Below are 26311 nucleotides of genomic sequence, written 5' to 3' on the forward strand. Positions count from 1 at the left end.
CGCAAATTGGAGGAACAGCACCTCATATTTCGCTTGGGTAGTTTGCACCCAGCGGTATGATTATTGACTTCTCTAATTTCAGATAGCCCTTGCTTTCTCTCTCCATCCCATTCCCCTTCCCAGTTCTCTCACTGGTCTCACTGTCTCTGACTACATTCTATCTTTGTCCCGTCCCCTCCCCTGACATCAGTTTGAAGAAGGGTCTCTACCCAAAACGTCGCCCATTCCTTCTCTCCAGAGATGCTGCCTCACCCGCTGAGTTACTCCAGCATTTTGTGGCCACCTTCATCAAGGGATCGCACAGCTCACTAGCACTATCTACGCACTAGTCACGTATAAATCTGCACGTATTTAGAATATGGGAGGAAACCGGGTAACCCGAGAAACCTCAGCGCAATATACCGCTGCGCCCATTCGTTCTTCGGGAGGTCGAAAGTAGAGGGAGTCTATACAGTTAATGACAAGAACCTTAGCAATATTGATGTGGAGAGGGGTCGTGGGGTCCCGGTTAATAGCTCCCTTGGCAACAATGTCGATGGAGCGTTAAAGAAGGCATATGGTTTGGTATGCTTGAGGAATTACAATACTGTGTGCCGGTCTGGTCGCTTTATTACATAAAGGAATGGGGTGGCTCCAGTGCGGGTGCACGTGAGGGTTACCATGAATAGTGTATATTAGTTGTAAGGAACATTGGGCACATTTTCAACGGAGCGTCGGAGGCTTAGAGGCAGGGCCGGATTTAGATGAAGAGCTATTTCATTTGTGAGCCCCCCCCCCCCCCTCCCAATCCCCCACCCACACGACTAGAGGACCACGACTACCCAACAGTGACAATGTGACACTTTTAGATCCTACTGTATGTTGTCATTAAATAGTTAGTAAGTAAACTTTATTTATATAGCACGTTTAATTCAACTCGCGTTGAAACCAAAGTGCTTTACATAAAATAAATAATGACGTTTCCTTACATCCATAGAACATTTTTAAAATAAGAAAAATGACACTACACATTATAGAATTCAACATGAACGTCCCCCCACAACAGAATCAAAATTTTCCTCTGTGGGGAAAGGCACCAGAAAGTCAAGTCCTCTTCCTCTGTGATCACCCGGGTCGCCTCCGCAGCCAGTCCGATGTTTTCAGGCCCTCTTGCTCAGCGGCTTGGAATGTCTGGAGCGGCCGCTTCCTCCCTGGAGACCGCGGCTCCTGAAGTCCTCAGGCTGCGCTGGTTGGAGCTCCGACTCTGGCGATCGCGGATCCCAGGATCCGTGGTGTCTTAAATCCAGCGCCGCCCGCGGCTGGACGGCCGCAGCCACAGCTCCTCGGATGTTGGAGTCGGCGGTCACAGCACTCCGGAGCTTACCGCTCGGCGACCCAGTAAGGCATCGCCAGCTCCATGATGGTGTCCCAGCGCTGTGCAGCCACCAAAGCTGTAGTCCCGGCCGGTCCCGACAGGATACGCCGCTCCAGTCCGATGGTAGGCCGCAAGGAAGGGGCGAAGAATAAGCAGCTCAGAGGGATGCCGCCTCTCCGACCAGGTAGGGACTAGGAAATAAAGTTTCCCCTTCCCCTCCCCCCATCCCCCACATAAAAGACCTCCAACTAACATTTTGTTTTTTAGCAGGACTAAAAGTAAAAATAAAAATGGGTGAAAGGACGGGCTTAAAATACATATTGGATTCACCGCGGAGCGGGCGATGCCTTACCTGGATCGCCGTTTGAAGCTCTGGAGTGTAACATAGAAACATAGAAACATAGAATATAGGTGCAGGAGTAGGCCATTCGGCCATTCGAGCCTGCACCGCCGTTCAATATGATCATGGCTGATCATCCAACTCAGTATCCTGTACCTGCCTTCTCTCCATACTCTCTGATCCACAAGGACCACATCAAACTCACTCCTAAATATAGCCAATGAACTGGCCTCAACTACCTTCTGTGGCAGTGAGTTCCAGAGATTCACCACTCTCTGTGTGAAAATTGTTTTTCTCATCTCGGTCCTAAAGGATTTCCCCTTTATCCTTAAACTGTGACCCCTTGTCCTGGACTTCCCCAGCATCGGGAACAATCTTCCTGCATCTAGCCTGTCCGACCCCTTAAGAATTTTGTAAGTTTTTATAAGATCCCCCCTCAATCTTCTAAATTCTAGCGATTACAAGCTGAGTCTATCCAGTCTTTCTTCATATGAAAGTCCTGACATCCCAGGAATCAGTCTGGTGAACCTTCTCTGTACTCCTTCTGTACTGGTCTGTAATTCCCTGTTTTCTCTCTCCCTCCTTTTTTTTAAAGTGGGGTTACATTAGCTACCCACCAATCTTCAGGAACTACTCCAGAATCTAAAGAGTTTTGAAAAATTATCACTAATGCATCCACTATTTCTGCGGCTACTTCCTTAAGTACTCTGGGATGCAGCCTATCCGGCCTTGGGGATTTATCGGCCTTTAATCCATTCAATTTACCTAACACCACTTCCCGGCTCACTTGGATTTCACTCAGTTCCTCCATCTCATTTGTACCCTGCTATTTCCGGCAGATTATTTATGTTAATTCACCTGTTTCTGACTGCAGGGGACCTACATTTGTTTTAACTAATATCTTTCTCTTCACATATCTATAAAAACTTTTGCAGTCAGTTTTTATGTTCCCTGCCAGTTTTCTTTCATAATCTATTTTCCCTTTCCTAATTAACCCCTTTGGCCTCCTCTGCTGGACTGAATTTCTCCCAGTCCTCTGATAGGCTGCTTTGTCTGGCTAATTTGTGCGCTTTTGTTTTGATACTATCCCTGATTTCTCTTGTTATCCACGGATGCACAACCTTCCCTGATTTATTATTTTGCCAAACTGGGATGAACAATTGTTGTTGTTCACCCATGCAGTCTTTAAATGCCTTCCATTGCACATCCACCGTCAACCCTTTAAGAATCAATTGCCAGTCAATCTTGGCCAATTCACGTCTCATACCCTCAAAGTTATCTTTCTTTAAGTTCAGAACCCTTGTTTCTGAATTAACAATGTCACTCTCCATCCTAATGAAGAACTCAACCACTTTTGCCCAAGGGGCCATGCAAAACAAGACTGCTAACTAACTCTTCCTTATTAGTTCGGAAAAAGAGGGAGATCTACAATAATTATAGGCAGCATTAAGTAAATGAGGTGCTTGTGGAGTATAAGGAATGTAAAAAGAATCTTAAGAAAGAAATTAGAAAAGCTAAAAGAAGCTATGAGGTTGCTTTGGCAAGTAAGGTGAAAGTGAATCCAAAGGGTTTCTACAGCTATATTAAAGCAAAAGGATAACGAGGCATAAAATTGGTCCATTGGAGAAACAGAGTGGGCAGCTATCTGCAGAGCCAAAAGAGATGGGGGAGATATTGAACAATTTCTTTTCTTCGGTATTCACCAAGGAGAAGGATATTGAATTATGTGAGGTAAAGGAAACGAGTAGAGTAGTTATGGATACTATGAGTTTCAAAGTAAAAGAAGTACTGACACTTTTGAAAAATATAAAAGTGGATAAGTCTCCAGGTCCTGACAGGATATTCCCTAGGACATTGAGGGAAGTTAGTGTAGAAATAGCCGGGGCTATGACAGAAATATTTCAAATGTCATTAGAAACGGGAATAGTCCCCGAGGATTGGCGTACTGCGCATGTTGTTCCATTGTTTAAAAAGGGTTCTAAGAGTAAACCTAGCAATTATAGACCTGTTAGTTTGACTTCAGTGGTGGGCAAATTAATGGAAAAGATACTTAAAGATAATATATATAAGCTTCTGGATAAACAGGGTCTGATTAGGAACAGTCAACATGGATTTGTGCCTGGAAGGTCATGTTTGACTAATCTTCTTGAATTTTTTGAAGAGGTTACTAGGGAAATTGACGAGGGTAAAGCAGTGGATGTTGTCTATATGGACTTTAGTAAGGCATTTGACAAGGTTCCTCATGGAAGGTTGGTTAAGAAGGTTAAACTGTTGGGTATAAATGCAGGAATAGCAAGATGGATTCAGCAGTGGCTGAATGGGAGAAGCCAGAGGGTAATGGTGGATGGCTGTTTGTCGGGTTGGAGGCAGGTGACTAGTGGGGTGCCTCAGGGATCTGTGTTGGGTCCTTTGTTGTTTGTCATGTACATCAATGATCTGGATGAAGGGGTGGTAAATTGGATTAGTAAGTATGCAGATGATACCAAGATAGGGGGTGTTGTGGATAATGAAGAGGATTTCCAAAATCTACAGAGTGATTTAGGCCATTTGGAAAAATGGGCTGAAAGATGGCAGATGGAGTTTAATGCTGATAAATGTGAGGTGTTACACCTTGGCAGGACAAATCAAAATAGGACGTACATGATAAATGGTAGGGAATTGAAGAATACAGTTGAACAGAGGGATCTGGGAATAACCGTGCATAGTTCCTTGAAGGTGGAATCTCATGACACAAAGAGCTGGAGTAACTCAGCGGGCCAGGCAGCATCTCTGGAGAAAAGGAATAAGTGACGTTTCGGGTCAAGACCCTTCTTCATACCTTGAATCTCTGTAGATTATTGCCCTCCCATAGGAGAAGTACCTCAACCCTATCAGTGATAACAAATAGAAACCCTCTCAGATTATTTTTTGAAGTTTACCTACATAGGTCTATGCATGTCCTCCGAGAATCTGCACAATATCACCGCACCAGACCTGTTTGTTTTGGCTTCAAAGGCTAAATTAATTTATTGAACAATAGACAAATACAGGAATAAATAGAAGCAGATAATGGATTTATTTATAATAAATGTCAACTGTTTTTTCCTGTAAAGAAAATAATAAATTTGAAATATTAAACTAAATTTCTAAAATCTGTGCACAATTTCTTTTTAGATTCTTGCCAACAGGTGCTTAATGTCTTTGCCTGGGGTTAGTAAAGGTTTGAGACTAATGGGTGGTATGATGGCACGGCGCTAGAGTTGCTGCCTTACAGCGCCAGAGACCCGGGTTCGATCCTGTCTTCGAAAGTCTGGTTGCCGGCACCTTCTTTATTTAGGACAAAATTACGAGATCTCCATTGAAACCTCCCCCCCCTCAGAAGTCCCCCCGAAATGTGGGGCCTAGGCCGGATGAGGCGGCCGATGTCGACCTCATCGGGAATTCCGATCAACAGGTCAAATTTGCCCCCTGCAGCCGGGGCTCTAGAACTCCGGCCCGGCCTGAGCCGGCAGATACGTTCCCAGAGCCTACTTCAGCAGCCGACATGCGGACCGTTCCAGTACCGTTGGACTCCTCTCAGAGGCCGTGACATTTGTTGGTCCGGCAAAACGGATCTCCAGCGATGCACTGATGCGTCAGTCTCAGTTTCTTTTTTTTGTTTTTTTTTTGTTTATTTTATTAGAAGTTAATACAATACAAAACAATACAGTGGCACCTAATTTTAGGTGCCAACTATGTCATACCGTAATCCATTCTATGTACAACCTCTAGTTTTATGTTATGAGTAGGCAAGACAAGAAAAAGGGGAAAGGGGAAAGAGTGGAAAAATAGATGGTAGAGAGTAGAAAAATGTGAAGTGTGGATATAAAAAATAAAAATAAAAAAATAAAATAAAAAAGAAAAGGTGGAAAGTAGAAATAGAAGAAAAGGCCCCTTAAAAGAGAATTTTTCAAATCTATATTCGGAGATGTAGATCTATCCACGTCATGAACTGAAATCAGCAATCTTTATGGTACCGCTGCATCACATGATTCCAAAAAGTCGATGAAAGGAGACCAACTCCTTAAGAATTGGTCATATTTATCTATTAGTCGGAGTCTCATTTCTTCAAGGCGTGCTATGTCCATCATATTCCTAATCCACATTTTAACAGTTGGTATGGTTGTATTTTTCCAAAATTTAAGTATCAATTTCTTTCCAATTATTAACCCATAATTAAAAAAAACATTTTGGTCTTTATTTAAATTGGTATCTTCTCCTATTATTCCAAATATAACCCATTCCATTTTGGGTTCTATTCTTGACTTGAAGAGCTTTGTAAATATATCAAATATATCACTCCAAAATTTATTCAACTTTGTACATCCTACAAATGAATGTGTTAAATTAGCGTTTTGAAACAAACATTTATCGCATCTGGGAGAGACGTTTGGATAAAATTTATTCAACCTCGTTTTTGAATAATATAGTCTATGTAATAATTTGAATTGAATTAAATTATGTCTTGTATTAATAGAACAGTTATGTGTATTCATCAAATACTTTTCCCATCTATCCTTCGAGATCTTTATCATTAGCTCATGTTCCCAATCTTCCCTTAGTGCTTCTGTTGAGGGTGATTCTCTATATAATATATTATTATAAAAGTATGAAATTAATTTTTGTGAATCAGCCTTAATATTCATTGCTTCTTCTAAAGGGTCTAAAAATATAGTTTGAAATCTATGTATATATTTCTTCATAAAGTCACATACCTGTGTATATTTAAAATATTGATTATCCTTCAATTTAAATTTTAATTTTAATTGTTGAAATGATAACAGTTTACCCAATTCATACATATCCCCTACTTTCCTAATCCCCAATCTATCCCATTGTTGATATGTGTTGTCGATGAGAGCAGGTTTGAATGCGGGGTTGTTCAATAGTGGGGTTAGTACTGATACTAACTGTTATTTGGATACTTTTATTTGTTTCCAAATTCTTATTATATTGTGAATAATTGGGTTCTTCTTATATATTATACTATTCAATTTTATCGGTGAGAGCAGGATCGTTCCTATATCGTGCGGATAGCACTCCTCTTTCTCCATTCTTATCCACTCCAACTGCTGAGTGGAACTATCCAGCCAGTACATTATGTTCTTAATATGCACTGCCCAGTAGTAATACATAAAGTTAGGTAATGATAAACCCCCAACTTCTTTAGATTTGCACAAATGCTTTCGTTGAATTCTGTGTGTTCTGTAATCCCATATAAAATTAGTGACAGTGGAATCTAGTTTTTTGAAAAAATATTTTGGAATATATATTGGGATCGCTTGAAACAAATATATTAATTGTGGTAAGAAAGTCATTTTTATAGCGTTAATTCTACCTATCAATGAGAGCGTAAGTGTTTTCCAAAATTTAATCATATCATTCAGTTTATTTAATAGTGGTATAAAATTGGCACTAAATAATGATTTGTGTCTTCTTGTAATTTGAATACCCAGATACTTGAATTTTTCTGTTGCAATTTTGAAGGGGAATTTTAGTAAGTGTCTCGAATCCTGTGGTTTTAAAGACATAATTTCGCTTTTATCCCAATTTATTCTATATCCTGAAAAAGAGCCAAATTCCTCAATTAGTGTTAATAAGGTGGGTATACTCGTTTGTGTATTAGTAATATATAAAAGAATATCATCAGCATATAGTGAAATTTTATTCTTTGAATCCTTAGTGTTATATCCGTGAATATTCGGGTGATTTCTAATCCTTTCGGCCAACGGTTCTATCATAAGGGCAAATAGCAATGGTGATAAGGCACACCCTTGCCTATTACCCCTTGATAAGTAAAATTTTGGAGATAGCGTATTATTAGTTAATATTCTTGCCGTAGGTCTATCGTAAAGTAGTTTAACCCATCTAATAAAATTCTCTCCCATATTGAATTTTTGGAGTACCTTGTATAAATACTGCCATTCTACTTGATCAAATGCCTTAGGTCTATGCATGTCCTCCGAGAATCTGCAGAATATCACCACACCAGACCTGTTTGTTTTGGCTTCAAAGGCTAAATTAATTTATTGAACAATAGACAAATACAGGAATAAATAGAAGCAGATAATGGATTTATTTATAATAAATGTCAACTGTTTTTTCCTGTAAAGAAAATAATAAATTTGAAATATTAAACTAAATTTCTAAAATCTGTGCACAATTTCTTTTTAGATTCTTGCCAACAGGTGCTTAATGTCTTTGCCTGGGGTTAGTAAAGGTTTGAGACTAATGGGTGGTATGATGGCACGGCGCTAGAGTTGCTGCCTTACAGCGCCAGAGACCCGGGTTCGATCCTGTCTTCGAAAGTCTGGTTGCCGGCACCTTCTTTATTTAGGACAAAATTACGAGATCTCCATTGAAACCTCCCCCCCCTCAGAAGTCCCCCCGAAATGTGGGGCCTAGGCCGGATGAGGCGGCCGATGTCGACCTCATCGGGAATTCCGATCAACAGGTCAAATTTGCCGGTACACAAAATTGCTGGGGAAACTCAGCGGGTGCAGCAGCATCTATGGAGCGAAGGAAATAGGCAAAGTTTCGGGCCGAAACCCTTCTTCAGGGTCAAATTTGCCCCCTGCAGCCGGGGCTCTAGAACTCCGGCCCGGCCTGAGCCGGCAGATACGTTCCCAGAGCCTACTTCAGCAGCCGACATGCGGACCGTTCCAGTACCGTTGGACTCCTCTCAGAGGCCGTGACATTTGTTGGTCCGGCAAAACGGATCTCCAGCGATGCACTGATGCGTCAGTCTCAGTTTCTAAGCATGATTCAGTAAAGGGATTTGATTCCAGAACCTCGAGACTCAGTGAAAAGGGTGCTGCAGAGTTGCAGTGGAGGTTGGATTGTTGCATCGTTTGCTGCAGAGCCGCAGTGGAGATTGGAGGTTTGAGGTTGGAGCATGGTTCGCTGCACAGTGCAACTACTTTCAGTACCACGAAGCACCACTTAATTGTCAATAGACATGCCTGTGGGTTTGAATGCCACAGATTAATTCCATTACGTTTACCTTAGTTTAGAGATAAAGCAAGGAAACAGGCCCTACGGCCCACTGAGTCCGCACTGACCATCCATCACCCATTCACATTACATCTATGTTATCCGATTTTCCCATCCACTCCCCACATGAGACGCAACCTAGAGGGCCGACTAACCTACAAACCTGCACGTCTTAGCGATGTGGGAGGAAACCAGAGCACCCAGAGGAAACCGTGCAAACTCTACATAGACAGCCTCCAATGTCAGAATCAAACCCCGGTCTCTGGTGCTGTGGGGCAGCGGCTCTACCAGCTGAGCCATTGTCCCATCCCTAATGTCTATGAGGCTGTGGACTCCTGGCCACAGTTGGCAAGTTGCCTCGGGAAAGAGTGACATGCTAATAGGCCACTGGATTCACACAGAATGTCCACTCTTGCTTCACAATATTACTAAAAGATCTCAGCATTAATTAAAGACAAAAAGAACGGAAGCTTGCCCAGTCACTAACTTACTCACACACGAAGCAGCTTACAAATACCATGGTGACCAAACACAGTGCTGCATCTGAAACATCACAAACATTCAATGAAACAGAGATCTTCTCAGGTTCACACTCCTGATTTCTTCACAGCCATGGGAAAACATGCAGGTCATATCAAGAGTAGCTGTGGTGCCCCCTGCACAAGGATAGTACAGAGGCAGAGCTAGTGGAGTTTAGAGAAACAGCACAGAAACAGGCCCTTTGGCCTACCTAGTCCGCGCCAACTAGCGATCCCCGGACAATGGAGCAGTTTGCGTCACACTTGCAGTGACCCGGCTTCAGTCCTGACCACCCCGCTGCTGTCTATATGGATTTACATACATTTACCACTGTGACTACGAGATTTCCCAGCATAATCCCTTTTGCTGCTGCATCCCAAAACCATGCGGACTGATTTGCCACTGTGAATTGCTCCCGAAATGTGCGGTGAGAGAGAGAGTCTGGGGGTAATGGGGAAAATAAGTGTTTGTCTGAATGGATGCTTGGTGCTCAACATGTGACTCTGACTCTATCTACATCCAGCCTCACTCACAGAGAATATTCCCAGACCTTGCGTACCTTTAAGTACCCAAGGGTTGGTAACATTCATTGAACAGTAGTGGTCAGCAAATTCATGGTAGGAGAGGAATGGGGATAACTGAGGACTCCGGTTATTAAAACTGAATTAAAATTAGAAGCTGGAATTCTGATGGAAGAGGTTGTTCAAATGTCTGTCTCTACAGATTTTGTATTTCCCATTTTTTCGTTCTACAGGTCCAACATCCTTGGTTCCAGACTCTTTCTGCATTATCCGTTTCTGGGACCAGAGGTTATGGCCTAGGGGTCCTCAAAGTCAGTTGCAGAGGTTTGCGATGGGAACAAATGGCAGGAATACTGAACACATATTGCTTGTCCATTGTTGGCTATAAGAGGACTTCCCGCCTAATGCCCTGAACCGTCACAATTTCCCAGTCTTCCAGCAGGACCGAGTTCAGCAAATATGTCGAGTTTTCTAAAAATTTAAAGCATCATTTCACTGAAACTTTGCTACGATCATTCCGACCATCCTTTTGCTACGATCACCATTTCCAAACATGTCCATCCACTGTGCACTAGGGCCCCACCTGTAGTCTTGGCTGTGCTGCCCTGCCCTGCAACTAACATAATGTCTCCCTCCTCGAATGAGGATAGTGCCTGGAGATGCTCAGCAGGTCAGGCAGCATCTGTGGAGAGAGAAACAAGAGTTAACGTTTCAGCTCAGCGACCTTTCAATAGAACCTTCAAGTTAATTCCACCTTGTGTGCCGATTGGTGTCTAACTGGTAAAACAATGCTTTCAGTTACACACATGGCACATGAAGTAAGTTGGCCCCTGATGGTGGTAATCCCTGATGGGAATTACTAACTGCATTGAGCACTGTAGCATCACACACATTAATCTGTCTGACACAGGCTTGTGGTTGAACCGTTCTGCATCAAACCTGCAGTGCACACAGCAGACCCATGCAACAAAAGGTTTTTCCTGTACTGCGGTACAATGAAAATAAACTAAACTGAATCCGAATGCTTACCATCATCTTTGCCATTATCTTTTCCTTTGTCCCTCTTGTCTTTCTTTGACTTTTTCCCCACAGCCTCCTCTCCAGCGGAAATACCGGCGACTTGCGTAGTGGGGAGGCTGGAAATGTTTGGCACCAGGCTGCCCCCTGCAGGCACGCTGTACACAGCAGGGACAACTCCCGTAGAAGTGCCTCCAGCCAGCTCAATCCCATCAGATAAGCTCTGGTGCTGCAGCAACCTCTTTAGCAGGAACCTAAGGCACAGTGAGGGGGGAGAGAAGGGGAGCGAGAGGGAGAGGGGGAGAGAGAGAGGGGGAGAGAGAGGGGGGAGACGGAGACGGAGAGACAGAGACGGAGAGACAGAGACGGAGAGGGAGAGACGGAGAGGGAGAGACGGAGAGGGAGAGGGAGAGACGGAGAGGGAGAGGGAGAGGGAGAGACCGAGAGAGAGAGACGGAGAGGGAGAGGGAGAGACGGAGAGGGAGAGACGTAGAGGGTGAAACGGTGAGGGAGAGACGGAGAATATGAATACACACTGTCTTTTTCTCCAGTTAAGTAGAATCTAAATTAGGGCAACATAGTAGTGCAGCAGTAGGGTTGCTGAAGCATCCAGTAATAATGCCAGACACCCGAGCTCAATCCTGATTACGGGTGTTGTGTGCACAGAGTTTGTACGTTTTCCCCTTGACCACGTGGGTTTTCTCCGGGTGCTCCAGTTTCCTCCCAGACTGTAGGTTTGTAGGTTAATTAGATTCAGTAAAATTGTAAATTGCCCCTAGTGTGCGTGGGAGAGTGTTATCGACGTTGAACTCAGTGGGCTGTTTTCGTGCTGTATCTCTGAACTAAACTAAATAGAGGGCTTAAGATGTGAGAGGAAAGATTTAATATGGATAGCACATATGGACCCATATATATGGAACAAGCTGCCAGGAGATAGTTGAGGCAGGTACAATAACAATATTTAAATGACATGTGGATAGGTACATGGATAAGAACGGTTTAGAGGGATCTTTTGTTTCTTTGTGCAAATTGTTTCGGAAATCTAAAAGAAACCTTCATATTTAATGATTTAAAATTGGAAGCTGGAATTCTGATGGAATAGTTGTTCAAATATCAGTCCAGAATTTGAGTTTCACATTATTTTGTTCGACAGGCCAACACCGATTTCCCAGTACCCTTGGTTCCAGAGACATTCTGGATTATCAGTTTTGATGGACCAACAGTGGTCTTGGTGGGGGGGGGGGGGGGGCAACATCCTGGTGAATCTACTCTGCACCACCTCCTACGCTATCACAACTTTCATATAGTGTGGTGAGCAGAAATGCACTAGGTACTCCAGTTGAGGCCTGACCAATGCTTTATAAAGCTGTAACATTAGTCTCTCTGCTCTTGTATTCAGTGCTCCAATGCTGGAAGACCAGAATCCCACATGCCTTCTTAACCATGTTATCTACCTGCACTGCCACATTTAAGGATGTCTGAAGTTGTACATCAAGCTTCCTTTATTCCTTGAAGATGTACACAAAATGCTGGAGTAACTTAGCGGGTCAGGCAGCAGAAAACAAATTTTCTCTAGTGATGCTGCCTGACCCACTGAGTGACTCCAACGTTTTGACAATAGACAATAAGTGCAGGAGTAGGCCATTCGGCCCTTCGAGCCGGCACCGCCATTCACTGTGATCATGGCTGATCATCCACAATCAGTACCCCATTCCTGCCTTCTCCCCATATCCCCTGACTCTGCTATCTTTAAAAGATCTATCTAACTCTCTCTTGAAAGCATCCAGAGAATTGGCCTCCACTGCCTTCTGAGGCAGAAAATTCCACAGATTCACAACCTTGTGTGAAAAAACTTTCTGCAGTGCCTGCATGCTTACTTTCAGTGACTGATGAACAAGGACCCCCAGATCTCGTTGTACTTCCCCTTTTCCCAACTTGACACCATTCAAATAATAATCTGCCTTTCAGTTTTTGCCACCAAAGTGGATAACCTCACATTTATCCACATCAAACTGCATCGGCCATGCATCTGCCCACTTACGCAACCTGTCCAAGTCACCCTGCATCCTCATAGCATCCTCCTCACATTTGACACTGCCACCCAGCTTTGTGTCATCTGCAAATTTGCTAATGTTATTTTTAATCCCTTCATCTAAATCATTGATGTATATTGTAAATAGCTGCGGTTCTAGCACCGAGCCTTGCAGTACCCCACTAGTCACTGTCTGCCATTCTGAAAGGGACCCATTAATCCCTTCTCTTTGTTTCCTATCCGCCAACCAATTTTCTATCCATGTACCCTACCCCCAATACCATGTGCTCTAATTTTGCCCACTAATCTCCTTTGTGGGACCTTATCAAATGCTTTCTGAAAGTCCAGGTACACTACATCCACTGGCTCTCCCTTGTCCATTTTCCGAGGTACATAGAAACATAGAAAATAGGTGCAGGAGTAGGCCATTCGGCCCTTCGAGCCTGTACCACCATTCAATAAGATCATGGCTGATTATCCAACTCAGTATCCTGTGCCTGCCTTCTCTCCATACCCCCTGATACCTTTAGCCACAAGGGCTAACTCCCTCATAAATATAGCCAATGAGCTGGCCTCAACTACCTTCTGTGGCAGAGAATTCCAGAGATTCACCACTCTCTGTGTGAAAAATGTTTTTCTCATCTCGGTCCCAAGAAATCCTCAAACAATTCCAGAATATTAGTCAAGCATGATTGCCCCTTCGTAAATCCATGCTGACTCGGACTGATCCTGCTACTGCTATCCAAATGTGCCGCTATTTCATCTTTTATAATTGACTCCAGCATCTTCCGCTTTCTTAAAGAGCGGCATAACATTAGCTACCCTCCAATCCACAGGCACTGATTCTGTATCTATAGAAAATTGGAAAATGATCACCAATGGGTCCACGACTATCTTCGGTGTAAACCAGCATCTACAGATCCTTCCTGCACATTGAATCCATTCTTCAATACACCAGAGGGGTGGGCCATTCATTGTACATATCCTAGCCTCATCAGTACTCCTATGCTGGATCACATCCCATTTATCAGGGTTAAACTCCACCGGCCGTTTCTCAGCCAATTTCACCAACTCATCGATATCACCCTGTAACCTGACTACCGCCCACACTGTCAAACACCTTGTGTCAACTGGGAACTTCCTGATCAAGCTGCCTACATCCAAATCATTCAGATAAATTAGAAACAGCAGGGATCCCAGCAACAATCCCTGTGAAATACCACTAGTGACAGGCATCTGAAGATTGAAAAGACTAAGCGTTTAGAAGGATAAGGGGGAATCTTATAGAAACATATAAAATTATAAAAGGACTGGACAAGCTAGATGCAGGAAAAATGTTCCCAATGTTGGGTGAGTCCAGGACTAGGGGCCACAGTCACAGTCTTAGAATAAAGGGGAGGTCATTTAAGACTGAGGTGAGAAAAACACTTTTTCACCCAGAGAGTTGTGAATTTATGGAATTCCCTGCAGTGGAGGCCAAGTCACTGGATGGATTTAAGAGAGAGTTAGATAGAGCTCTAGGGGTTAGTGTAGTCAAGGGATATGGGGAGAAGGCAGGCACGGGTTATTGATAGGGGATGATCAGCCATGATCACAATGAATAGCGGTGCTGGCTCGAAGGGCCGAATGACCTCCTCCTGCACCTATTTTCTATGTTTCTATGTTTCATCCAATCACCAAATGCTGGAGTCACTCAGCGGGTCATGCAGCATCCCTGGAGAACTTGGGTAGGTGACGTTTTGGGAGGGACCCTTATTCTCACTGATTGCAAGGGTGGGAAGCTATCCTAATGTTACCCATAATGTTACCCATCCATGTTCTCTAGAGATGCTGCCTGACCCGCTAAGTTACTCCAGCATTTTGTGTCTTTCCTTGGTAAATCAGCATCTGCAGTTCCTCATTTCCACCTACACCATCATTCTTGGTCTCTTACTGCCAGGCTAATTTTGGATTCAAAATGTGGCCCTTAAGCCAGATGAGGCGGCCGATCTCAACCTCATCGGGACCACCGAGCCCATGCTGACCATCCATCACCCGTTTACACTAGTTCTATGTTATCCCATTTTCTCATCCACTCCCTACAAATTTAGAGAGGCCAATTAACTTACAAACCCGCATGTCTTTGGAACATTAGGACACCAGAGAACACAGAGGAAACCCACACAGACACAGGGAGAACATGCTCCGAGGTCAGAATTGAACCCGGGTCTCTCGCACTGTGAGGCAGCAGCTGTACCAGCTGTGCAGGTGGGATGTAGATTTAGTGGAAGTGTTAAAAGTTATGTCATAAGAGTTAAAAGAAAATAAGTGGTGGCGGATAATTGATGTGATTGCTTTTTTAGTTTAGTTTAGTTTAGAGATATAGCACGGAAACAGGACCTTCGGCCCATCGGGTCCGCGTCGACCAGCCATCCCCGGACACCAACACTATCCAACAACCACTACGGACAATTTTTATATTTTACCAAGCCAATTAACCTACAAATCTGAACATTTTTGGAGTGTGGGAGAAAACCCACGCAGGTCACGGGGAGAACGTACAAACTCCATACAGAAGCACCCGTAATCGGGATTGAACCCGGGTCACTGGCGCTGCATTAGCTGTAAGGCAGTAACTCTACCGCTGCGCCACCGTGCCTTTGAGCCAGCATAAATTCAATGGGCTAAATGGCCTCCTTCTTCGTCACAAGGAAACACAAAGAATGGAGGACAGCAGTAGCAAGATGTTTAAGCAGTAACTGGTCAGTAGAAAGTATGAGCTGAATAGCCTGTATTTCTGCCACAAGACTGGTGGTACAGAGTTGCTACCTTACAGCACCAGGGACCCGGATCCATCCTGACTGCGGGTATTATCTGAGCGGAGTTTGTTTGTTCTCCCTGTGACCTGTGTGGGCTTTCCTCAGGATCTTTGGTTTTGTCCCACACTCCAAAGCCGTACAGGTCTGTGGGTTAATTGGCTTGGTAAATTTGTAAATTGTCCCTAATGTGTGTAGGATAGTGTTAGTGTGCGAGAATCGCTTGTCGGCACGGACTTTGTGGGCCGAAAGGCCTGTTTCCGTGCTGTATCTAAACTGAACCAAACAAGGCAGCTGAGGTATAACATTTGGTTCTGTCATATAACAGTTCACCCTGTTCAAGAAGGAACTGCAGATACTGGAAGATCGAAGGTACACAAAAATGCTGGAGAAACTCAGCGGGTGCAGCAGCATCTATGGAGCGAAGGAAATAGGTGACGTTTCGGGCCAAAATCCTTCTTCAGACTGATGGGGGGTGGGGGGGGGGGGGAAGGAAGGAAAAAGGGGAGGAGGAGGAGCCCGAGGGCGGGGGGATGGGAGGAGACAGCTCGAGGGTTAAGGAAGGGGAGGAGACAGCAAGGGCTAGCAAAACTGGGAGAATTCAACGTTCATGCCATCCGGACGCAAGCAACCCAGGCGATATATGAGGTGCTGTTCCTCCAATTTCCGGTGTTGCTCACTCTGGCAATGGAGGAGACCCAGGACAGAGAGGTCGGATTGGGAATGGGAGGGGGAGTTGAAGTGCTGAGCCACCGGGAGTTCAGATAGGTTATTGCGGACTGAGCGGAGGTGTTCGGCGAAACGATCGCCCAACCTCCGCATAGTCTCCACGATGTAAATCAGCTGACATCTAGAGCAGCGGATGCAGTAGATGAGGTTGGAGGAGATACAGGTGAACCTTTGTCGCACCTGGAACGACTGCTTGGGTCCTTGAATGGAGTCGAGGGGGGAGGTGAAGGGACAGGTGTTGCATTTCTTGCGGTTGCAACGGAAAGTGCCCGGGGAGGGTGTGGTATGGGAGGGAAGGGAAGAATTGACAAGGGAGTTGCGGAGGGAGCGGTCTTTGCGGAAGGCAGACATAGGGGGAGATGGGAAGATGTGGCGAGTGGTGGGGTCACGTTGGAGGTGGCAGAAATGGCGGAGGATTATTTGTTGTATTTGCCGGCTGGTGGGGTGAAAGGTGAGGACTAGGGGGACTCTGCCCTTGTTGCGAGTGCGGGGATGGGGAGAGAGAGCAGTGTTGCGGGGTATGGATGAGACCCTGGTGCGAGCCTCATCTATGGTGGCGGAGGGGAATCCCCGTTCTCTGAAGAACGAGGACATTTCCGATGCCCTGGTGTGGAACGTCTCATCCTGGGAGCAGATGCGGCGTAGGCGGAGGAATTGGGAGTAGGGGATGGAGTCTTTACAGGGGGCAGGGTGGGAAGACGTGTAGTCCAGATAGCCATGTGAGTCAGTTGGTTTGTAGTGTATGTCGGTCAGAAGTCTGTCCCCTGCGATGGAGAAGTACACCCTACCTTCTTTCCTCTTTGGTTCGGAAAAACTTCAGCTCCATGTAAGCAATTTCATCACACAGAGCAGCATTCTCCTGAAACAGAGTCATTGTACCAATAAACAGACACACCAACACTTTATTCCTTGAATTACTCTAGCAATGCACTAACTCAGACGGTGCTGGGATATGCCGGGTAATGCCACACTCTGTCCTGCTATAATGTGTTAGTTGCATCTCTAAGAAAGCTGTGTCAACAAGGGCAAGAGGGTTAGGGTGAGAGAGTTTCACTCACAGATCCTATAGGATTTTCAAAACTAAAGGTCTTTATTTTTGTTGCTGCAAGCTAAAAATACTAAATTCTGTAATTACATTGTTTTCCAGAGGAACTGCCCAACTGTTAATAGAAGTGCATGTAAATTGCATGTAAATTTTCAATGGCCACTCACGTCAAAGTATTAGATGTGTTTAAGGGATAGCGGCGCCTGATTATTGCGAGTAATCACTTGGAAACAGTTCTGGATGAGGTTTCCGGAGGAGTGGCTGCGCTGGTGAACGGCTGCAGCTCGCCTACAGTCCTTGTTTTTACTTTTTTGTGTTGTTTTTTTCGTTTTAGCTAGTTAAGTTTTTGTTTTTTTAGTGTTTATGTGGGGGGTGGGGGGGTTGAAACAGGGCTTGCTGTCTCTCCCTTCGGGGGAATGCGACTTTTTTGTCGTATCCCCCTTCCCTGCCTCCGTCTGCGCTGAGGCCTAATGGCGGAGCTGGCGACCTCGAGGCTCCGGAGGCAGCCAGTCAGGACTCGCCCTGGGCTCGCTCCCGTGAGGGCGGCCCAGCTCGGGGCTGGAACGGTGCTCCCGTGAGGGGCTGTGACGCTCTCGTGAGGGTGGCCTGGCAAGGGGCTAAGACACTCCCGTGTGGGCGGCCCAGCCCGAGGGAAACGGCGCTCCCATCGGGGCGGCCCAGCCCGAGGGAAACGGCACTCCCGTCGGGACGGCCCAGCCCGAGGGAAACGGCGCTCCCGTCGGGGCGTACCAGCCCGGGGGAAACAGCGCCCCCGTCGGGGCGGCCCAGCCCGAGGGAAACGGCGCTCCCGTCGGGGCGGCCCAGCCCGAGGGTGGATCGGCACTCACGTGAGGGCGATCCGGCTCGGGGCTGGAACGGTGCTCCGGTGGCTGAGGCGGCGTTCTGGCGGCGGTGACCGCGGGTTCAGCCGCGGGCCAGTCGACGACGTCGTCAGCGGCTGCGTCCGCTGGACTGGAGGGCGGCAGATCCGACCACCCCGGGCCGCGGTGTTTGAGCTGGCCAGTTCGCGGAGCTCGGTGAGACGTGGGACTGATTTTGCCATCGCCCGGTGGGGTATCGCCTCAGCGCAGAGGGAGAAGAGGAGGGAAGAGACTGCAGCCCTAAGATTTTTGCCTCCATCACAGTGAGGAGGTGCTTGGTGGACTCACTGTGGTGGATGTTAATTTGTGTTTACTGTTGTTTATTATTGTATTATTGTATGTATGACTGCAGGCACGAAATTTCGTTCAGACCGAAAGGTCTGAATGACAATAAAGGAAATTCAATTCAGTTCGAGACTCTTCTTCAGTCTGAAGAAGGGTCTCGACCTGAAATGTCACCCATTCCTTCTCTCCAGAGATGCTGCCGGTCCCGCTGAGTTACTCCAATATTTAGTGTCTATCTCCAATCGTCTTGGCCCCGCCCTTTTCCCCCCCCTTTTTTTTTCCCCCCGTAAATGTTTTTTATTAGATTTTGAAACAAATGTACAATTTATAAGGGAAGGTAGAAAGCTCAAACAATTTAAAAAATACTTAAACAAAATTATCAAATTAAAATATTAACATTTTTATCTATAATATATTTAATCTCCTGTGGTGACCAGTGTTCACAGAAGACCTCCACAGTCCCCAAGAACACCGCATGTTCCCTTTCTAGGGACACGCGGGCACGGACGTAACCCCGGAAAAGGGGTAGGCAGCCGACCGCTGTGCGGCCATCGACTGCCCGCTGCCTGGACCCGCGAATGGCCATCTTGGCCAGGCCCAGGAGCAGACCGACAGGGAGACCTCCTCCTCCCTCCCAACCCTCCCCCCTCTGTACCGGGTGCCCATAAATTAATAGCGTTGGACTAAAATGTAGCCAAAATTTGAGGAGCAGCCCTTTCAGATACTCGAACAGTGGCTGCAACCTCTCACACTCTATGTACACGTGGAACACAGTCCCTTCCTCACCGCAGAAATGACAAGTAGGGGAAGAGTCCGTGAACCGGCTCAAATACCTATTACAGGCCACGGCTTTGTGCAACACTCTCCACCCCAGGTCCCCGATGTAAAGGGGGAGGACTCCCTTGTAGAGAGACCTCCACTGGGGCAGCTCCCCTCGTCAGGTGGTAACACGGACCGCCAGGGTGTGTCTGGATGGAAGACAAGGGCGAGGAAGTGGAGAGTGTGCAAGAGCAGCCTGTACAATACGCGCCTATCCGCGTCACAGAACGGCATGCTGGGCATCTCGGAAAGGCGGCTCATGTTGCATGGGGCCGGCTCTCGGGGAGGGACCCGGGCCGTGGGCCCTATGAACAATTCCGACTGAGCGGGGGTAAGCTCGTCCGGAATCGCTCCATGCACACGCCTCTCCTCGACACCCACCGTCGCAGCCACGACACCCCCCTCCCCCTGAGGAGCAGGGCCCTGGCTGAAGGTGACCAAATTCCTGGCCTTCAGGAGGTCAAGGTAAAAGCCAGGCTACTCCCGCCTAGCGCGTCGACTCATGCCCGCTACCGGGAGCCGTGAGCCCTCCTGAAGGCAGCACCCGTGGCGGAAAAAGTACGTCGCCAGCACGTGCCATTTAGGAGGGTAGTCCGAGTAGACGTACCTCCGCAGGGTCCTGAGTCGGAGTGCCGCCACCTGGGTACGAATACAGACCAGCGCCTGACCGCCCTCCTCCAATGGGAGACTCAGAACCCCAGCAGAGACCCAGTGGTTCCTCTCACCCCAGAAGAAGTTGGCCAATCTCCTCTGTAACATGGTTATAAAATAAGAGGACGGGACCATAGTGGCCATCCGGTACCACAGCAGAGAGGCCACCAGCTGGTTTATAACTACAGCCCTGCCCAGGTAAGAGAGCACACCAAGTAGGCCTGACCAACGTCCCAGCCGGGCGACCACTTTCGCCTCCAGCTCCTGCCAGTTCGCCGGCCACCCCCCCTCAGCGGCTCAGGTAGACTCCCAGATAGAGGAGGTGCGTGGTACTCCACGCAAAACCTGCCATCTCCTCCGGCAGGGAGTCCACCTGCCACCCACCCACTAAGAGACCAGAACAGCCGAGAAAACCTGCTGGCACTCATGCATCCTCCGCAGGTCAACAGGGTCAGTGAACATCAGAAGGACATCATCGGCGTAGGCCGAGAGGACCACCTCCATCCCCGGCCCCGGTAAAGCCAGGCCTGTCAACCGCCTCCGAAGAAGGCACAGGAAAGGCTCAACACAGATGGAATACAGCTGGCCGGACATGGGGCATCCCTGACGAACCCCCCTCCCAAAGGTAATGGGGGCCAACAAAGAGTCGTTGACCTTAACAAGGCATTCTGCAGCAGTGTATAAAAGTCGGACCCAGGCCACGAAGTGTGGTCGAGGGAGAGAAAGGCAACTGACTGACCAGCCCCCTGGGTCAGATGGATCAGGTCCCGGACCAGATGAATATTGTCCTGGATGGACCGGCCCGGGACTGTGTACGACTGGTCAGGGTGGATCACCGGGGACAGCACGGGGTCCAGGCGATTCGCCAATGCCCGTGCAAAAACTTTATAGTCCGTGCTGAGGAGAGAGACCGGGCGCCAGTTCTTCAAAAGGCGGAGATCGCCCTTCTTGGGCAGCAGGACAACTGCCCTGCGCCACGAGAAGGGCATCTCCCCAGTCGCCAGGCTCTCCCCCAGGGCCTTCATATAGTCACCCCCCAGGACATCCCAGAAGGCTCTAAGGTACTCCACAGTCAGCCCATCCAACCCTGGAGACTTGCCCCCCTTGAGCTGGTGCAGGGGATCATCCAGGTGTTCAGCCACATCATTGCACACAGCAGGTAAGCCCTCCCACAGGCCCTCTTGCGCCTTCCCACTCGATGTGCCTGCCGAGAACAGAGTCCTGTAGAAAGACCGAACTGAGGCACCAATGCTCTCTGGATCTGTGACAGAGGAGCCATCATCCGCAAGCAACTCAACAAGCTGCCTGCGGGCTCCTCGCCCCTTCTCCAGAGAAAAGAAAAAGGGGGAGGCGCGGTCCAGATCGTGCAACATCTGGACTCGCGACCTCACATACGCACCCCGGGACCTCCTAAGCTGCAAGTCCCTCAGTGCTCCCTTCTTCTCCTGGTACTCCTCCCACTCACACGAAGCCCCACCAGTCTGATCCAGACGTGCCTCCGAGTCGAGCAACTCTCTCTCAAGTCGTCCGATCTTGGAGTCCCGCCCCTTGGTCGACCCCCTCGCGTAGTCCTGGCAAAACAGACGGACGTAGGCCTTCCCCACGTCCCACCACTGCCTTAGGGAAAGGAAACGCCCCTGCCTTTCTCTCCACTTCGCCCAGAACTGCCTGAATGAATCCTGGATTCGGCGATCCTCCAACAGCTGGCTATTAAAATGCCAGTACGCGGACCCAGCCCGTGTGCGCATCGGGATAAAATCCACTCGCACAAGGCAATGGTCCGAGCATGGTGCCGGCTGCATGGAGGCCGCCGAAACACAGGAGACATAGGCCTTGGACACGTATAAATGATCAATACGGGAACCACCACCCTCAAACCTGTACGAGAAGGCGTTACGAGTCGGAATGGAAATTCCGCCAACCATCTACCAGCTCAAAAGAGTCCACCATCTCCCTTAAAGTCTTTACTGCACCCGGGTCACGCTGAACGCCAGAGCGATCTCTTGCCTCGAGGGCACAATTAAAATCTCCCCCAAGGAAAACACACTTCGCACGGTCGATAGTATTCAACAACGTGGTCACTTCTCTTGTTAAGCGCGTCTGCATTACGCCGATCTTGGGGGCGTACACATTAATGAAGTGTAATGGCACGCCATCCAAGCGCACGGCCAGATACAGCAAACGGCCTGGTACAATGTCCTACACTTTGAGGATCTCCGGCTGGAAAGACGGGGCCAACAGGAAGGCCACTCTACTCGAATTGGAGATGAGATGACTCATGTAGACCCCCCCCTTCCCACTCCAGGAGCCAGGTGGGTTCATCACTAGCCACAGTGTGTGTTTCCTGCAGGAAGCTCACCGCATACCTCCCATCCCTGAGCACTGAGAGATGGTGAAACCTACGGAGAGACCCCCTGCCCCCATTGATATTCAGGCTGGCTATAGTGAGCTTCATTTTGAAAGCACACTAGATCTTTTACCCGCCCCCGGTGAAGGATTGGAGCCGCCCCTAACCTTCTGCCCTCTCTTTAGGACCTTAAAAAGCTCTTGGAACTGGCGCCTCTCATTTCTTATTAGCCCCGCTTCATTCCCCTTCTTCTGAAGGATGGCATAAATGGACTGCATGGGCGCACTCAGATCCGACCAGCGGTCGACAGCCAAATCCACCTTGTTCCTACTCCCTCTAGTGTCCTTTAAGAACTTCCCAGACTTCGACAAGTCGAGACACGGGGCCGCGGGTGGAGCAGTCCGTCAACTCACTGTCGATGGACTCCACGTACCCCTCCTCCTCGCACTCAATGTCCGAGCCCGAGTCTGGAAGGTTACTACTCTCAGCCGCCTCGCTCACCCCTCCCTGTGAGGTGGGCATTTCAGCCACATCACACAGTCCCTCCTCTGTCACCATCCCACCCCCAGGATCAATGACAGGGGCAGGTACCAGTGCCTCTGACTGCGGCAAGCTATCTGACAATTGGCCAGTCTCCTGCACGCTCCCACCGCCCTCTGTAACCGGATTGGGAACAGTGAAGTCGGACCAAGTCTCCGGGCCTTGCTGTAAGCGGGCCTGTCTGGAGTCCGACCGAAGGACACGATCCAAAACGATCTTACCCTCCTCCTCACCCAGGGTACCCGCCCCTGCACCATCACCCAGAGAGTCCCCGTCCCCCTCCACCAGGTGAATCACCTCACTGTGGCCCTCAGGGGCCAATGTTACTGGAGTCTCCCCTGCTCCCTCAACCAGTGGGGCATCACACCCCTCAACTGGGCTTGTAGCCTCAACAGGGAGCTCATGTTGGGGACCCACCCCCTCACCCAAGTCCTCCCCTTCAGGCTGCCCCTGGTCCCCCTCAGAGGAAGCGTGCCCTGGGTTCTCCACCTCAACAGGAGGGGAAGGCTCCCCTTCAGGTTGCCACTGACCTTCAGGGCCCTTCTCTGTATCGGAGGACCCATGCCTCCTCCTCTTCCAACCACTGGGTGAGACTGTTGGCAAGAAAGCCATAGTCTCGGGCGCGGTGGTCAGTGGGATGGTGAGCTCCATTGCAGAAGCCTCTACCTCCGCTCTACCATCTATCTCAGATGCGAACACAAAATTATCTGCTGCCAGGGGTCCCGCTTGGAGGTGATCATCTTCTAGGGGACCCGCCTGGAGATGTTTCTTCTTTTTCTTGACTTTCCTCCCCCTCTGATGCTCCCAAATCTTCCCATCCACCCCACGCACTTCTCCGGCATCCACCGCCACAGGTACGGGACATGGGGGTGGTGGGGGGATGGGGGTTGGGGTTAGGGGAGTAAAACCTTCACGGGCCACCGTGGTAAAACCAGCAACCCCAGATGGGCCAGTAGTGCTTTCCCGGGCCATCGTGGTGGAACTGGCAGCCCGGGTCCTGGGACAATTCCTGCGAAAATGCCCCACCTTTTTGCAAGCGTGACAACGCACTTGGCCCGCGTTCCAGAACACGCGATAGGAGAAATCATCCACCTCCACCTCAAAACTCCCCTCCGTGTCCGTCCCCTGTGCCAACTGTATATACACGCGACGCTTGAAAGTATATATATGTTGCATCTCAGGATCGTCAAACCTGTACAACAGTTTGGTGAGCCATGACCGCACCTCCCCCAGCTTCCTTACATGTGGGATCAGGAGCGCATCCAGAACAAAAGTGGGAACGTTGGACAGAATGACCGGCAAAACGGGACCCCCCCCCCCATGGGTCCACCGCCGCCAAATTCCCGCCTGCTGTTACCCCCCTTTCCAGAGCCAGAGCCACCGCCTGTTCAGTCTTTAGTAGAACAACAACCTTCCCACTGACCACCGCGCCCGAGACTATGGCTTTCTTGCCAACAGTCTCACCCAGCGCATCTAGAAAGGCCTTGAAGGGCAGGTTGCTCTGCATGTACATTTTTACACCACATCAACTCGTGACCCTCAGTCTCCGAGACTACCGACCGTGCGACAGCTGCATAACTCTGAGGGGCCGCCATCTTTAGGGCGTGGCACAACACAGAAAGTGTCAGTACTTTATAAATCAAAGCAGTCTTTCTGCTGTTGCTGTACCTCCACTCTTTTGCAGCAGTTAAATAGTCCTGTGAAGGCTTTCTTGGCAAGCAACAGAAGCAGTCTTCTCCTGATAAGATAGGAATGTCCGTGTCAATCCTCCCCGTCGTTAAAAATGGAGCTTCCAGAGGCTTCTTCCCCAGGTGTCCGTCGCCTTCCCGGCTTCAACGAAATCCAAGACACTGTTGCCGTTCTTACCCAGCACACCTGGACCGGGCAAGTCGGTGTAGGAGGGAGCTTTCCGATGTTACTGACCACAAACACCGTTCCAGACTCAGCTCCGACTTGTACAAGTGTAACTTGGCCTTCCGCCAACCACAGGGCGCTCCTACGACTTTCCAGATACACGGACAAATCCTCACTAATTAGAGGAATCTTTGAACAAAGAAATTCTTTGCAGATCGACAAAGCTCTGAACTGCAAAGTCTGACTGCTTTTGTTTCTCCCCGCCAAACAAATCCTTCCGAAAAGTTCATCAAATCCTCCCCGCCAGCAGAACAGCTCCTCACCTGGCCCCGCTCTGTGAGTAGGAGTGGGGGCAGGTCCGCATCCGCAACGGCCGTGAGGCCCAGGCCGAGCCCGGCGATCGTTTGCCTGCTTCTGCTGCTGTTGGAGGTGAGACATTGCGCCGCACCAGGTTCTTGGGCCTGTCCCACTTTCGCCGTCAGTTATGCGATAGGCTGTTGGCGTGCGAAGATTTTGTGCAGGACGAAGTCCACACTCTTCCACGCCACGCCACACTCCTCCACACCACTCCATGCGCCCGTCCCGCGCAACCCACGTGCTACCCACACGCTAGCAGTTTGCGTAAATGGCGCGCGAATGACAGCCAAGTGGGACAGGCCCTTAAGCTTCTTCCATAAGGTGTTTGTGCTTCACCTCCCGTGGTGTCTCCTGAATTACAGTGAGCAAGAGAATGTGGTGGAAAAGGTAGCACCACCTCAGAGAGTGCATGACTACCCAAGCTCAAGCCTGTTGGACAGGACCAAAGACATGCAGGTTTGTAGGTAAAATGTATTCTGTAAATCGGCACTACTTTGTTGGATAGAACTAGTTTAGTTTAGTTTAGAAATACAGCACAGAAACAGGCCCTTCGGCCCACCAAGTCTGTGCCAACTAGCGATTCCCTCACACTAAAACTATCTATCTTACACACAAGGGACAATTTACAATTATACCAAGCCAATTAACCTTCAAACCTGTACGTCTTTGGAGTGTGGGAAGAAACTGGAGATCCCAGAAAAAACCTTCCCAGGGGAGAACATATGAAATCCGTTCTGACAACAGACAACGTGGCGTTCAGATGGCCACGGTAGCGCAGCGGTAGAGTGCTGCCTTACAGCACTTGCAGCGCCGGAGACCCGGTTTCGATCCCGACTACTGGTGCTGTCTGTACAAAGTTAAGGGCGGCCACGATGGCGCAGCAGTAGAGTTGCTGCCTTACAGCACTTGCAGCACCGGAGACCTGGGTTCGATCCCGACTATGCGGATCTTGTACGTTCTCCCCGTGACCGTGTGGGTTTTCTCCGAGATCTTCGGTTTCCTCACACACTCCAAAGATGTACAGGTTTGAGGGTTAATTGTCTTGGTGTATGTGTAAATTGTCCCTATTGTGTGTAGCTAATTTGCGAGGATCGCTGGTTGGTACGGACTCGGTGGGCCGAAGGGCCTGTAATCGTGCTGTATCTCTAAACTAAACTAAACCCTCTTAGTCAGAGTCGGCGCTGTGAGGCAGCAACTCTACCGCTTTTATAACC

General features: G+C 48.4%; 1 protein-coding gene across 1 annotated transcript in view; it reads right to left on the reverse strand.

Annotated features, from left to right (window-relative positions):
* Positions 1 to 7720: 7720 nt before the first annotated feature.
* LOC116966562 overlaps positions 7721 to 26311 on the reverse strand; it is a 45269-nt gene continuing 26678 nt past the window's right edge. The window contains exons 8-10 of the mRNA XM_033012936.1: positions 17107 to 17177; positions 10775 to 11016; positions 7721 to 10427 (exon numbers count right to left, since the gene is read on the reverse strand). Coding sequence (XP_032868827.1) covers positions 10417 to 10427; positions 10775 to 11016; positions 17107 to 17177 — 324 coding nt within the window. The 3' untranslated portion in view covers positions 7721 to 10416. The remainder of the gene's footprint in view (positions 10428 to 10774; positions 11017 to 17106; positions 17178 to 26311) is intronic.

The sequence above is a fragment of the Amblyraja radiata genome, chromosome 37 (genome assembly GCF_010909765.2).
Source record: "Amblyraja radiata isolate CabotCenter1 chromosome 37, sAmbRad1.1.pri, whole genome shotgun sequence".
Classification (NCBI taxonomy): Eukaryota; Metazoa; Chordata; class Chondrichthyes; order Rajiformes; family Rajidae; genus Amblyraja; species Amblyraja radiata.